Genomic DNA, 12,843 nt, shown 5'->3' with positions numbered 1-12,843 from the left:
TTGCTATCACAGAAATGTGGTGGGATGGCTCTCATGGAATGCTGTAATAGATGGTAATAAGCTCTTTAGAAGAGACAGGCATATCAAGAGGGGTGATGAGGTAGCAATGTATATTAAGGAGTGCCTTGACTGTACTCAAATTGACCATGGTGAAAATAACAAAGTTGAGAGCATATGGGTGAAGATCAGGGGGAAGGTCAAAATGGCAGATGTCACAGTGAGAGTCTGTTATAGAACACCCAACCAGGATGGGCAGTCAGATGAGATTTTCTACAAACAGTTGGCAGAAGTCTCATGATCACTGGCCCTTGTACTTATCGGTGACTTCAACTTGCCAGATGTCTGCTGGAAATACAACATAGCAGAGAAATGAGTCTAGGAGGTGTGAAAGACCACGTTCCTAACACAATGGGTAAATGAGCCCACCAGAGACAGTGCTCTGCTAGACCTGGTGTTTGGAAACACAGAAGGACTGTTGGGGGATGTGGTGGTCAGAGGACATCTTGGACATAGTGACCAGGAAATGATAAAGTTTTCAATAGTGGGTGAGGTAATGAGAGCCAGCAGCAGAACTTCCACCTTGGATTTCTGGCAGGCAGACTTTGACTTGTTTAGGACATTGATTGATGGAGTTCCTTGGGAGGCAGTCCTGAAGGGTAAAGAAGTTCAGGAAGGCTGGGAGTGCTTTAAAAAAGAATTGTTCAGGAGCAGGCTGTTCTTGTGTCTAAGAAGTCAAGTCATTGAGGTAGAAGACCAGCCTGGTTAAGCAAAGTACTCAGGATAGAGCTTGGGGAAAAAAAAGAATCTTATCCTCTCTGGAAGGAAAGTCAGGCAAGTTGGGAAGACTATAAGGATGCTGAGAGGTCATGCAGGGAGAAGATTAGGAGGGCCAAAGCCCAGCTGGAACTTGATTTGGCCATTAAAGTCAAGGACAACAAAAAACGTTTTTATAAATACATTGGGAGCAAAAGGAGGGTCGAGTAGGGTGTCCATCAGTTGATAAATGCAGAAGGTAGTGTAGTGACAGGGGATTTTTTTAGAAATGCTGTCTAGATCCTTTTTCACTGCCTAGATGGGAATTGGATATTTTGCTATATAGATGGGGATTTGACCCTCATTTCAGGAAGAAAACCTTTTAAATCCCGTATTTAGAGAAAATTACAGGATAGAATACCACTTAAGTTTTAAAATTAAATCCATACACACCCCAGACCTCTGGGGTTGCTTGGCTTTTGTTGTTGTTGATGATGTTTCTTTCTATGCATGTAACTTGGCATTGGTCTGAAGACCTAACCAAGGCCAAAACTCAGAGACAGATGAAGCAAAGCTACATGTATCTACAGGACAACACTTAGACAAAATTTAATCACATACCAAACCCTAACTCTCCTTCAGTTGTGCATCAGGACTGTGTCTCTTGTCCTCACTGCTTCTGACAGACCAAGTCTTTATTGCCTGATTTTATATGCACATTTTATATGAAGTTTTGGTTATTTTTTTTTCAAGCAATTGCAGCATAAACATACAGTATCAAGAACAGTTCGTTCCATTTAATTCTTGATGAAAGAATTTTGAATCCAAAGGCTACAGCCAATAACTGAACCCAGTAGAATCAAATCAGCTGATGTTTCCCCAAAAACACTCAAATGTCTAAGATTCCAGGAAAGGGTTAAGGAGGATGTTGAACTGAACTTTTGGAGGAGCTGATCAGCCTTCATCTGGATACCTAGCAACACCTAATCTGAAAATCTGAAGAAGGCCTGAAATGACCTTGTCTGTATCAGTGTTGTGGGTACTCATTGCAATGGCAAGTGCACTGTTGCCTAAAACATTTGTATTACTGAAAAGAAACAGCTGATCCATGTTTCTCATGTGTTTTGAATATTGTAGCATCCATTCTGCCAGAAAGAGACTAGTGGCTGCTGAGCTTTGAGCTTCTGTAAGTGGTTATTAACTCCAGGCTTGCTTTCTGTCAGAAAGAGATAAGAATTGTGTGTGAAACCAAAATAAATTGTTTGGGTTAAGGCAAAGGGGCAAATCCTCATGGGGACTGTGCTCTGCTGGAGCAAGACAGTTTATACCTTCAGCCACAGAGGTCAGAATTTTACTTCACCCAAAGCTGAAATTGCTAAGGATATCTGGGTGAATGTGACCATTGCATAAAGCTAGTTAACACTAGGAGGAGGGAGAACATTCTGCCTTGGTTCTTTGGTACCTGTAGGTGATCTGACCTTGAAATGTGACCATTTCCTGTGTGAGTGATGTGTTTTCTCCTCTAACAGAGCAGCATGCAGTACAAGAGCTGACAAAAGCCTCCATGAGTGGCATTGCAATAGATGGGGAAGTACTATCCTATTTGGAATTGGCACAGGTCAGTGTACACTGTTTATTAAATATATCCTGGTCAGCTGCAGGACTTGCTTTTAGCATCTTTCTGGTTCTGAGCATTGCTTCTAAGTGTCTTCAAGTCTGCAGTTCTGAGAACAACTGGCAGTACAATCTTCTATTTTAAAGATGTTTTTTCCATTAGTTCGAAGGTGAAACATCCATTTAAGTAGTCTCAGAGGAGTTTTCTTTCAAATATATATTTCAGTTGTTCTTGATTGTGGAACTTCCAAGCTCCATGTCCTCATGGCCATGGTTCAGTAACATGAAAAGCAATGTGATGGAGCTGTTCTGCTTTGTAATGGTGACTGATTCTTAGGTTCCTTTCAATTCATTGCTCGTAGACATATTTAGACCTGTTTTGCAAAGGCAACATTTTTTGAATACTTTGACCACTCAAACTCAATCATTAATAATTCAGAGTGAGTTCAAGTCTTCTTTATGTTCAATTGCACTTCAATGATTCTTGAGTGCCAGAAATCACTGAGAGAGCCTCCAACTCACAGTGAAACTGCACACCTCTGTTTTCCAGATGGAGTGCTGCAGCAGACTCCCAGATACAGGCAAACAAGCTAGAATATTTTTACAGTTTTATTATTCTTGATTTCACACTAATAATTAGTCAGCTGCATCTTGGCTTGAAGTCTGGGGTTTAAGTAGCACTGAAGTAGTGCACAAGCTGGCCATCACATAAGATTTCCTGCAGGTGTTTTCGAGTGCCTCTCTTGCAATACCTATAACCCTGCTGCAAAACCAGGACTGAACCCTTCCCAAGAGGAAGCTGCTTGCTTCACTTCATTTTGATTTTACAAATAGTGATTTTTCTTTTTTTTTCCTTTTCTCCTGGTTGAAGACAGAAGCAATATCTTTAACTACTGTTAGAATATCCTCTGTGCCCAGTACCTACCTCAATATGATGTGTTTATAACCCAAAGAGATCCTAGCAGACAGTCAGAATGCCAAAATCCATACGCAGGCTGTACAATTTGACTTGCATTATAGCTGTGCTTGCTTATGACTATAGGAAGCTTGGACTAGATTCTGTCCTGAGCTTTCAGTATGTTTGATTTCTGTCCACAAGCATAGTTTTCCAGGGAATTACTTCAGAGCAGGGTTTGCAGTGAGCAACACATGACTGGTACAATCACACCAGGAATTTCAGGTCCGGCATGCCTTGGGTTCAGATTGTGTGTGGGACTGAACACAGTTTGCCAGATGCTGGGCATGTTAAGCACCTATTCATGAGCCTTTGGGGTCACTGGTTGTTCTAGCAGAATTGAGTGCCAAGGTCTAGGGCACCTAGAGGCCACTTCAGCCTCAAGAGCTACCCCATATGCTCAGGAGAGCACTGCCAGGTAGGGTCTGCTGAGGACCATTCTAGCTTTAGCTGTTAATAGGGACTGCAAAATTAATGATAACCTCAGGAAATGGAATAAGCTCTTTGCTTTTCTTCACAGTTCCACAATGCTAACCAGCTGGCAGCTTGGTGCTTGCACTACATCTGCACCAATTACAACAGTGTTTGCTCCAAATTCCGGAAGGAAATCAAAGCTAAATCTTCAGGTATGGGCAACTTCTCCCCTAGTTTTCATGATGTTTCCCCTTCTTTCTCTCCACACAGTAGATTAAACATGAAGGCAAAGATGAGCTCAGACAGCTAAGCCATGAGACTGAACCTCTGCACTGTCTTGAATAGCATTCATAAATTATTCTCTGTAAAGAAAGGTCATACTAATTAGCCTGATTGCTGGGCAAGCATTGTGTTCTTTACCTACTTCAGTGATGCTAAAAGGAACACAGCTATTTTCAGGCTCCACAATGTAAAATTAAATCTGGAAAGGTTGTGCTTTTTTATAGTTTTTGGTGGACTAAGGCTTCTCGAGTGCAGCCACTTCCAGAGTCTTTTCATGCTGTAAGGAAGGGATTTGAGGAGACTGGGTGAATCCTTGATAAGCCAGACAACACAGAGACTGGATTAATGATTTTCTGTATAGCTTTTTGTTTGATATTTTGGGGATTTGTGTATCTTCCTGGCTTGTTTGGAGACTTTTTCATTGTTTCTTTTCAATCAGATAATCAAGAATATTTTGAGAGGCATCGGTGGCCACCTGTGTGGTACTTAAAGGAAGAAGATCACTACCAGCGAGTTAAAAAAGAAAGAGAAAAGGAAGATGTTGCACTGAACAAACATCATTCAAAGCGGAAGTGGTGCTTCTGGAATTCCTCTGCTGTAGTTGCCTGAAGAAATCCACAGCCAGAAATTAGTCTTATTGTTAGAAATAAGATGTAGTTCAGGTTTTCAGGAAACTGTGCTCCAAGCGTGCATTTATTACTGCTAGGGTCAAAAGCACAAGCTCACTAAGAGTGAGCCTGGAACAGCTCCTCGAAGTCATATATATATTTTTGACTGGTAAGCAGGTAAATGTCAACCATTAATACTTTTCTTTTTATATAAAAAAAAACCAAATCCAGCATTAATGTTTCAATCTCCAATTGGGAAATATTTTTATACTGTCTGGTGTATTTTGTTCAGATAAAATTCTGGGTACTGTTTTGTTTTACAGACCACAAAATAACCATGTAGCAGCTTTATAATTAGATTTTAACTATTTTTACTATGTGAGTACAGTGAAATAGACAATCTTCAGTCGTAAGAGACTGCTTTTAGAGTATCTCATAAAAGGTCATCTTAGGGAAAAAATCTAGTTGCCTCCTATAGGTTGTCTTTTTTTAAACTAAATACTGTGCACTGGTAATATAATTAGATGGCTATTTCCCCTTTCTAAAGTAAAGGGTTAGAATAAGATCCAATAACTGCAAGATATAGAGTGCTTGATCTTTGCTCAGCTGAATCATAGGCAGTATAATTACCTGTTCAACTGTAGGCAAATGTATTTCTAATATTTGCCATGTAAGTGCAAATAATTATGACTATGTGGGCCATGTGAAATCTAGTGATTCTAAGTATTCAGAGGTTTTATATGTCTAGATCAAAGAGGATATTTCTAAAAGCATTTAGAAGGGCTTATTAATTTATATCCTTATTCAAGTATGGATCTGAATGCAAAAAGCAGTTGCACTGCTTGCATTTGAATTACTGCATGGCAGTTACCTTGTTCTGCAGGATCTTAACCATGCAGCCATTCCTCATGCTGAACTCCTCTTTGCTTCAGTGCAAGCAAATGAAAGGGCTGCAAAAACAGGTAGATGTTATCTAGTGTTGCAGCATTTTGTAAGTGAAGAAGGATCTTCACACACAACATTACTTCAGTTTGATCCAAATTCTTTTATAGCTTTTCCCAGGTAGAAATCAAAATTTTAGATTATTTTAAAGTAGGTGATATATTCCCCCTGGAAGTAGATATTCCCAGAATACTGGGGGCAAACTGATAGCAGAAAGGCAGAATTCTGCACAAATGGTGCACAAAAAGAAAAAGCTCCCAGTGTTCCTGTGTGTTTATGACTTTTTATCAACCATTACTCTAAAGCTGCAGTGTTACACTAGATTACATAAGAATGAGAGCATTTCTAAAAGACCAAAACTAAAATACATAGACTGTAGAACATAAACATGCAATCCTGTGCAGTGTCTCAGGCACAACTCTGTAACCAAGGTAGTATTGTGTGTTAGGTTTGTTAGTACTGTTTTGTGCTGGCAGTTCAGCATACCAATGTGAAAAGCTGTTTGTTTGTGATTTTTTTCTGTATCCAAAGGCAAGGCAGTACAGTCACACCTCAGCACTGTAGGTCAGGAAAGGCTTTGGCCTGAAAGCCATATACACCTCTACATGTTTGCATTCTGAATGGACTAACTTGGCAGTACTACCATAGAGTGGTAGAAGCCACCCAGCATGGAAAGAGATGCTGCTCTACAAACTTTTATAAGGAAAGCAAGAGATTCCTACCCCTTTGAGATTCATCACCAGAAGGTGATAAAGAAGGGCTATAAATGATGGTTGCAAATATGTCTCCTTAATTCTTGATCAGTGACAATGTGCAGCGTGGAGGAGAACATCGAATGTGAGAAGACACGTCAAGACTAAGATGAGATAAATAGCTGTTGTCATAAAATGTTAACCAGTCACATTTTAAGTAAGTATTGCCACTAGGTTTTACACAACCAAAGCTACTGTATGATTGTAATCTTGCCAAACTGTAATGGATATCTAAATGAACCTGAGGTATATGCAATAATATCCAGTTATTCTAGTTATCAGCTACTATAACCAAGTGGCTGGTTCATTTGGTTAATGCTGTCTATGGCCTTTAATCTTGGTGGTTATTTTGTGTTTTTTATTTTGAAAAAAAAAAAAGAAGTCAATAAAACTTGTTTAGTTACAAATTGTCTCCTAGCTCTTTGAAGAAACTTCCTAAATTCTGTATTTGGTGCTTCCCTTTTTAGTGCTGCCTGTAAGCATTCAGTTGTGGTATCATTCATTGGATTTTACTGAACTGGTCTTTGCATAGCACACTAGGATTTATGGTTGGGAATGTCACAAGAAAATCCTACAGTGTTTGGCTATGATGATGGAAGGTTGGTGCTTGTCACTTACTGTTAAATTGCATAACAATGAAAAAAAAAAAAACTCTTGCCACTTTTCCCCATGGTTTCTAATATTTAATTAGCATGATATTACCCAAGGGATATGAAGCTAATTAGTCATGACAGACACAGGGAGGAAAAATGCAGGTAAACAGCAGGAAGTCTGTAAGGTGTTCAGTATGCTCTAAAATTTGTACAAACACTGTTTTCCTTGCTTTCTCTCTGCCTTAGTTGTCAACCATGATACAGAATTCCTCATTGCCTATTACCTCAGCAACTACCTTCCTGAATAGAGCTGCTTTATTGATAAACATAGGAAGTTGGTACTTCTCTAGAGAATTATTGGAAGATGTCATGCAGAGAATGCCATGTTAAGAGCTTTGAAAAAAATCACAAAGCAATGCCAAGGACACTGAGTAAGGACTTCAGTACACATTGTTCTTTTTTTTTCTTTTCAAGCGCTAATTTATGAAAATTTTATATAACTATTTTATTTTTGGAAGCAAAATGTTATTTTGGACTTACCATTAGAAAAGGTAATGGGCTCAAAAGAAAAAGTGGTGATATTAGATGTAAAAAATGTTTCTCTTGAAGCTGTAGCATGGACCAAAGGAGCAAATCAAGCAGCATTGCTCTTCAGGGCATTCTCTTTTAAATACTATGGCCATTTGGGCGAAGTTGCAGGTCCTTTTGTTTCTGGGGAGTCTCATTCATCTTATTTCATAGAAACAGTGTTTTCCTATTTGTTTTTTAAGACAGAATTTCTGCGAGCAAGTTTCTCTGCATCACAACACAAGCCAGTTTTTGTGGCTTCCTACCCACAAATAGCACACCAAAGCCAGAAATAGAAGAGTTTTGTAAGTAAGATGGGATTGGCCAGACTTCAGCCACAACTCACTGATTTCATTCACTGAAGACCTACTCATCACAGTCTTTTAGTCAGATCAGACCTCAAAGTGTGCAGAGGTAAGCTAGACAATACCAAGCTCGTGGGTACGTTAAGAAGGGTTGCCTAGTGGAAGAAACTAATCTTGAAATCCCTTTTGAGCACTGACAGCGTGATTCAATCAAAAGGAGTAAGGAAAAACAACACAGTGATTTATTGTCCTAATTTTTCAGCAAATTATCCACATATAGCCATCAAGAATAACTCAGGCCTAGAAGTGTTTAATTTGTAAAATCAGGATTTTTTTCCTCATGTATGAGGAAATCCTTCTCGCAGGGTCAAGTCTTTCATCCTCTGTCCAAAGAGGTTTAGATGAAGACCTAAGGTACTAAACAGGATTGATTTTGGTATGTAAACTCCAGAATGGTGGCATATTTCAATTCTTCCAGACTTTTAAGATTACAGTCTGGTGAAGAGATTTGCTTTGTCAGATGAAACTACAGTTTTGTCCCTATTCTGTTTCTTTTTTTAGATCACAGTCTTTGTATTCTTGTCACTGGAAAGGCCAACAATTATTTACTCTGGGTTGGAATCCAGTGAGATGTCTTTAAGATGTCTGTGTGCCACTCCTGAATCCTCTTAGATGTTTGGTCTATTCAAAGAATTTAACAGCATTTGCATGAGTTTACTTCTCCTGCAGGCAAAATTCCTATTGAAATGCATGAGATACTACACACACACACACATACTCTGGGCTTTGAGATGCCACCTAATGAATGTACATATTATCTCTTGCCTGTGTTCCAAATCTTTCAAAGAAGTTTGCTCTGTGTACTTCGTGCAGGATAAGACAGTGTGTTAGCAGTGATAATCCCCATCCTGCAGGCTCTACAATAGGATAATTCATTGTCAGTTAACTTATGCCTTTGCCTTTAGCTGAGAGAATATAACCCATGTCACAGATTCACTTTGCCACGAGCAGCCAGAGGAGTGAGGCTATTACACATTTATATATGCAAACGAAATCCCTCACTGCTGCTTACATAAAAATCTTGATTTCTGGGATAAATATGAAAAGCTTTTGGATCAAGGCTTCAGGAGGCCAAGATGAAAATTTTCACATCAGAAAATGCAGGAATGGTTATGCTAGTGTATCCCAGCTCTATAAAAAATCAAACCAAGAAGGTAAAGATGTGATTCAGAGTGAGCAGTTAGCATAGGACAGCAGAGTTGTGATGGCTCCTTTGTAATTGTTCAGCCTTACCATTTTATTTGTAAGCAGGTCAAATGGCTGTAACATCCACCTGGGATTTTCTGCAGCACAAGTGTTCCCAGGATGCAGATCCTGCATCCCACCCTCAAGGCAAGGGCAGGCACAGGATACAGTGAAAACATATTACTTTGCTAATTCATCTCAAGTCATTTCCTGAACAGCACTGGTATCCCACAGTCTATCCTTTGGCCTGCACCTCCTGGACTTGGTGTATCTGGTTTTGTGTCAGGCTGAAGGATTCCAAACCAATGTCTGAAGTTATCTCCAACCAGTTTCCTTCACTGGGACACCAGGTAGTGGCACAGAGCTCTGTGGCAGCCAGGTATTGGCCTGGTTAGGGATTTCAAGACATAAAATTAACAGCTTTGAAAAAACCACTCAGAACAGGAGACTTGGTGACAGAACACACAGGGGCTAGCTGTGAGACAGCCTGGACAGCAGTGTTTCAGGTACCATTTAAAGATGCCAAACTGGGGAGGGGTAGGGTCCCTGTAGATAGCAGCTCTGGTTTTCAGCTTTAAAGAAAAGCAGCCTCCACCATTAGATAAAGTTAGAAAGTTGAGTGCTATCCACACTGCAGGGCTGTCTCTGGGCCTCTCCCTGTTCTGGTGGCTCTAAAGTTTTAGATAACCAGCCAGGTGATGACACTTAACACTGAAGATTTTCTTAGGAATTTTTCTTGCCTTTGACATTTTAAAAAATAAAAAGGATCCTTTATTTCCTGTTGGGATTAATATTAAGTTATGGCTGTATAGTAAGAATGAATGTGGCATTCCAGGTATTAGTGCTCAGTATTCAGATTATCCTCACAGGTTAAAACAAGCCAAACGTACAAGTAGCAGCAGTTTACAAGTACATGATTAAATTTACATCTTAGTCATTAAATATAATCTGGTCATTCTGACTAGATGATTTGATGTGATTGCCCCCACCTCCCACCTCTTCTAAATACTGGTTGTGCACTACACAGTACAATGAAATTTCCTTACATTTCTGCCCTGGATCCTCAATTAGACTTCAAGCCTGCTTGTAAAATTTTGTGTATCCTTGTCCTCACATTTACATTCTCAATTATATTGTATTTGGCATTAGTTTCTAGATAATTGACAGATCTCATCATGTGAGGAAGTCTGTTAGATGCTGATGCCTTTTCCCACGAGCAGTATAAATTAAGGGGCTTTCTAAGGATGCCCTGGGGACTCTCTGGGGCCAGGCAAGCTCTGTGAATCCTTCCCATGCCTGCACAGTCCACTGACAGAGCTGTGTCAGCTTACAGGGGATGAGATCAAGTGTCACTGGTCCTGCAGTCTGTTAGACATCCAACAGGACTCTGCAGAGCAGCCTCAACCAAGGGTGGGTGCTCACACACTTACTACTCATCTTTGGACAACTCCCTCAGGCTGGTGTGCTGAGACAGGTCCTCCCAGCTTTGCTCCCCCTTCATTTTGCCTGGCCAAGGGCAGTAAAGTTCAAGTATGCAGAAGTTGATTTCTAACCTGCTGGGCAGAGTGTATATATCTCTGGCAGGTGCTGCAGTTCCCACAGCTGCACAGCTTTGCCTTTCTCAGGTTTCCTAGGCTAGGAAAGGTAACAAGCTGTAGATTGATGTCTGCACTTAATGGGGTTTTTTTAATCTGCTCAGGGGGTCTGTTTGTTTGGTGTAGTCACAGCAAGGTTTGTTTTGTGGAAGCTATTTGTTAAGAAGATAGGAGGAATACAAAATAAAAAATGACTACATCAGAAGATAATTGGGTGATTACCTAAAGATAATTGGGTGATTAAGTTAAAGACCTGCTTTCCTTTCTGCTTAGGCCTCCAGTATGTCTGAAGGTGAGGAGGGAACTGAAACCCAGTGCAGGGATTACTGGGCAGAATTTTTCTAACTGTTAATAGAACTGATTGCTCCTCTGTAGCTGAGACAAGGAGGCTGGTGCCTTGGAGTTTGTTAGAAGCCATGAAATCAATCCTCTCCAATTTCTTCTGCTAGCTCGTGGCTAGGCACTGCAGTAGGTGCTGTTGTTCTGAGCTTGGTGTAGGGCTCCAGGAAGTGTTCTGTGTCCTGCTCTGAGCAGTGGTCTGTGGAGTACATGTGCCATGCACCTGGAAAAGGGAAGCTCTGGCTGCATAAGCTGCAGCTCTTGGGGCAGCATTTGACGACCTCACTTCTCTCTTCCAGATCCCTGATTTTTGTTTCGACACTGCTCGCCCTGCCAGCCCATTAACACAGGGTGAGGCTTGGACCAGGGAGGTAACTTCTTGGTTAGAACTGCATTGTTCCCACAGGCTTCAAAACCTGGTACCCAGACACTGAACAGAAATCCAGCAGTTCTACCCATTGCATTTCCAGTCCCTGTAAGCTGTTTTTCAGTTCCTGTCAGCCAGCCTGCCCACGCAGAACAGTCAAGCTGCAGAACTTGCCACGTAACAACTGTGGGTGTGAACAGCTTGCATGAGTTCCCAGGTAACCTGGGATCATGGATGAGAACTTTCCTGGAAGTTAATACACAGAAAATATGCCTGACTGAGTAATTTCCAAAGTCAAACAATTAGCTGGGGGTTTTCAGCAGAGATATTGCTAACTAGTCATGCTGCTCTTAGTTTCCCTGGGCATCATCTGGCCACTGTCAGAGGCAGTGTAAGGGACAGATGAATCCTTGGTCTGACCCAGTACAGCCAACCTCTATGCTCCAAAAATGCTGTGATGAAGAATTCAGCACAGGGGAGAGATTTTCCCATGTGCTCCTTTGCACTGAGACTAAGAACCCTGTATAATTAGGTTCTTTCTGTGCCCTTTTGCTGATCCCCTTTCATTATTGAAAGTTCTTATGATCCTCTAATGCTGTTGTTATAAATGGTAATAATAAATACAGGTGACATTGATGGTAGCAGGTTAACATGCAGCACTTCAGTGTGCCTTTACTGCACCACCTGCACTGAACAGAATTATTGTCCAGTCATTAAGCCACACCTTGGCAGAGTCCATAACTACTCCAGTACACTTTACATCTCCTGGATGTTTATCCAAAAGATGTACCATACTGCTTTCTGGATTGTTATCTTTATTATTCAGCAGAGTTGGAACAGAAGTGGTTTTGCCAGGGTTATGCAAGTGATCAAGACCTGCCCTGTATCTCTCCTCTAGGGGCACAACTAATCATAACCACTTCTCGAATGGAGTGTCAGGTCAAAGCTACAGGCTCTTCTGCTCTCTCCCTCTCACTGCTTCATCAGCTATTTTCTTTCAGGGACACATCAATGTAAGACAGATCTCTCTGAATTCTCTTTTGGCCTTAATTGTAGTACCTAGGGAGTAAAATGCAGCCACCACATTTTCCCCATGTCCCTTCAACAGTCAGTTACACTGTCAAGTTCTGATTTGGCAGCATTTGAATGAAGCACTAATCAAGTCAAAACCATTTGACATGGGCACTTGACATTTCATGAGCATCCTCTTTCTTTGATACAGGCTATAATTGGGCACAGGGAGGGCAGACTGGCACAATCTCTGTATTTGTGCTGAGTTGTCTACGCTTTTGCAGTGAGTGACAGACTCTAGGAAAGCAGAAGTTAGCCCTTCTAGCCTGCCAAGAAAAAGCAGGCATCTGTAGTACATGCAGGGCTGTGTTCAGCCTGGGGTGGAAATTGGAGAAGCCCAAACTCATGGAATGTGGAAGGCTATCAGAGTAATTAAACACTCCCTTAGTATGAGAGTTAGATGGCATCAGGCGAATCTAGCACATGGCAGGTTCACAACCA

General features: G+C 40.9%; 1 protein-coding gene across 1 annotated transcript in view; it reads left to right on the top strand.

Annotated features, from left to right (window-relative positions):
* LOC103802427 (rho-related BTB domain-containing protein 1-like) overlaps positions 1-5,752 on the top strand; it is a gene marked incomplete at its 5' end in the record, with an annotated part of 6,999 nt that extends 1,247 nt beyond the window's left edge. The window contains 3 exons of the mRNA XM_009074898.1: positions 2,283-2,371; positions 3,843-3,948; positions 4,458-5,752. Coding sequence (XP_009073146.1) covers positions 2,283-2,371; positions 3,843-3,948; positions 4,458-4,627 — 365 coding nt within the window. The remainder of the gene's footprint in view (positions 1-2,282; positions 2,372-3,842; positions 3,949-4,457) is intronic.
* Between the last annotated feature and the right edge of the window lie 7,091 nt (positions 5,753-12,843).

The sequence above is a fragment of the Acanthisitta chloris genome, unplaced genomic scaffold (genome assembly GCF_000695815.1).
Source record: "Acanthisitta chloris isolate BGI_N310 unplaced genomic scaffold, ASM69581v1 scaffold14125, whole genome shotgun sequence".
Lineage (NCBI taxonomy): Eukaryota > Metazoa > Chordata > Aves > Passeriformes > Acanthisittidae > Acanthisitta > Acanthisitta chloris.
The sequence above is the reverse complement of the archived record's forward strand: the minus strand, read 5'-3'. Positions and strand labels throughout refer to the sequence as shown.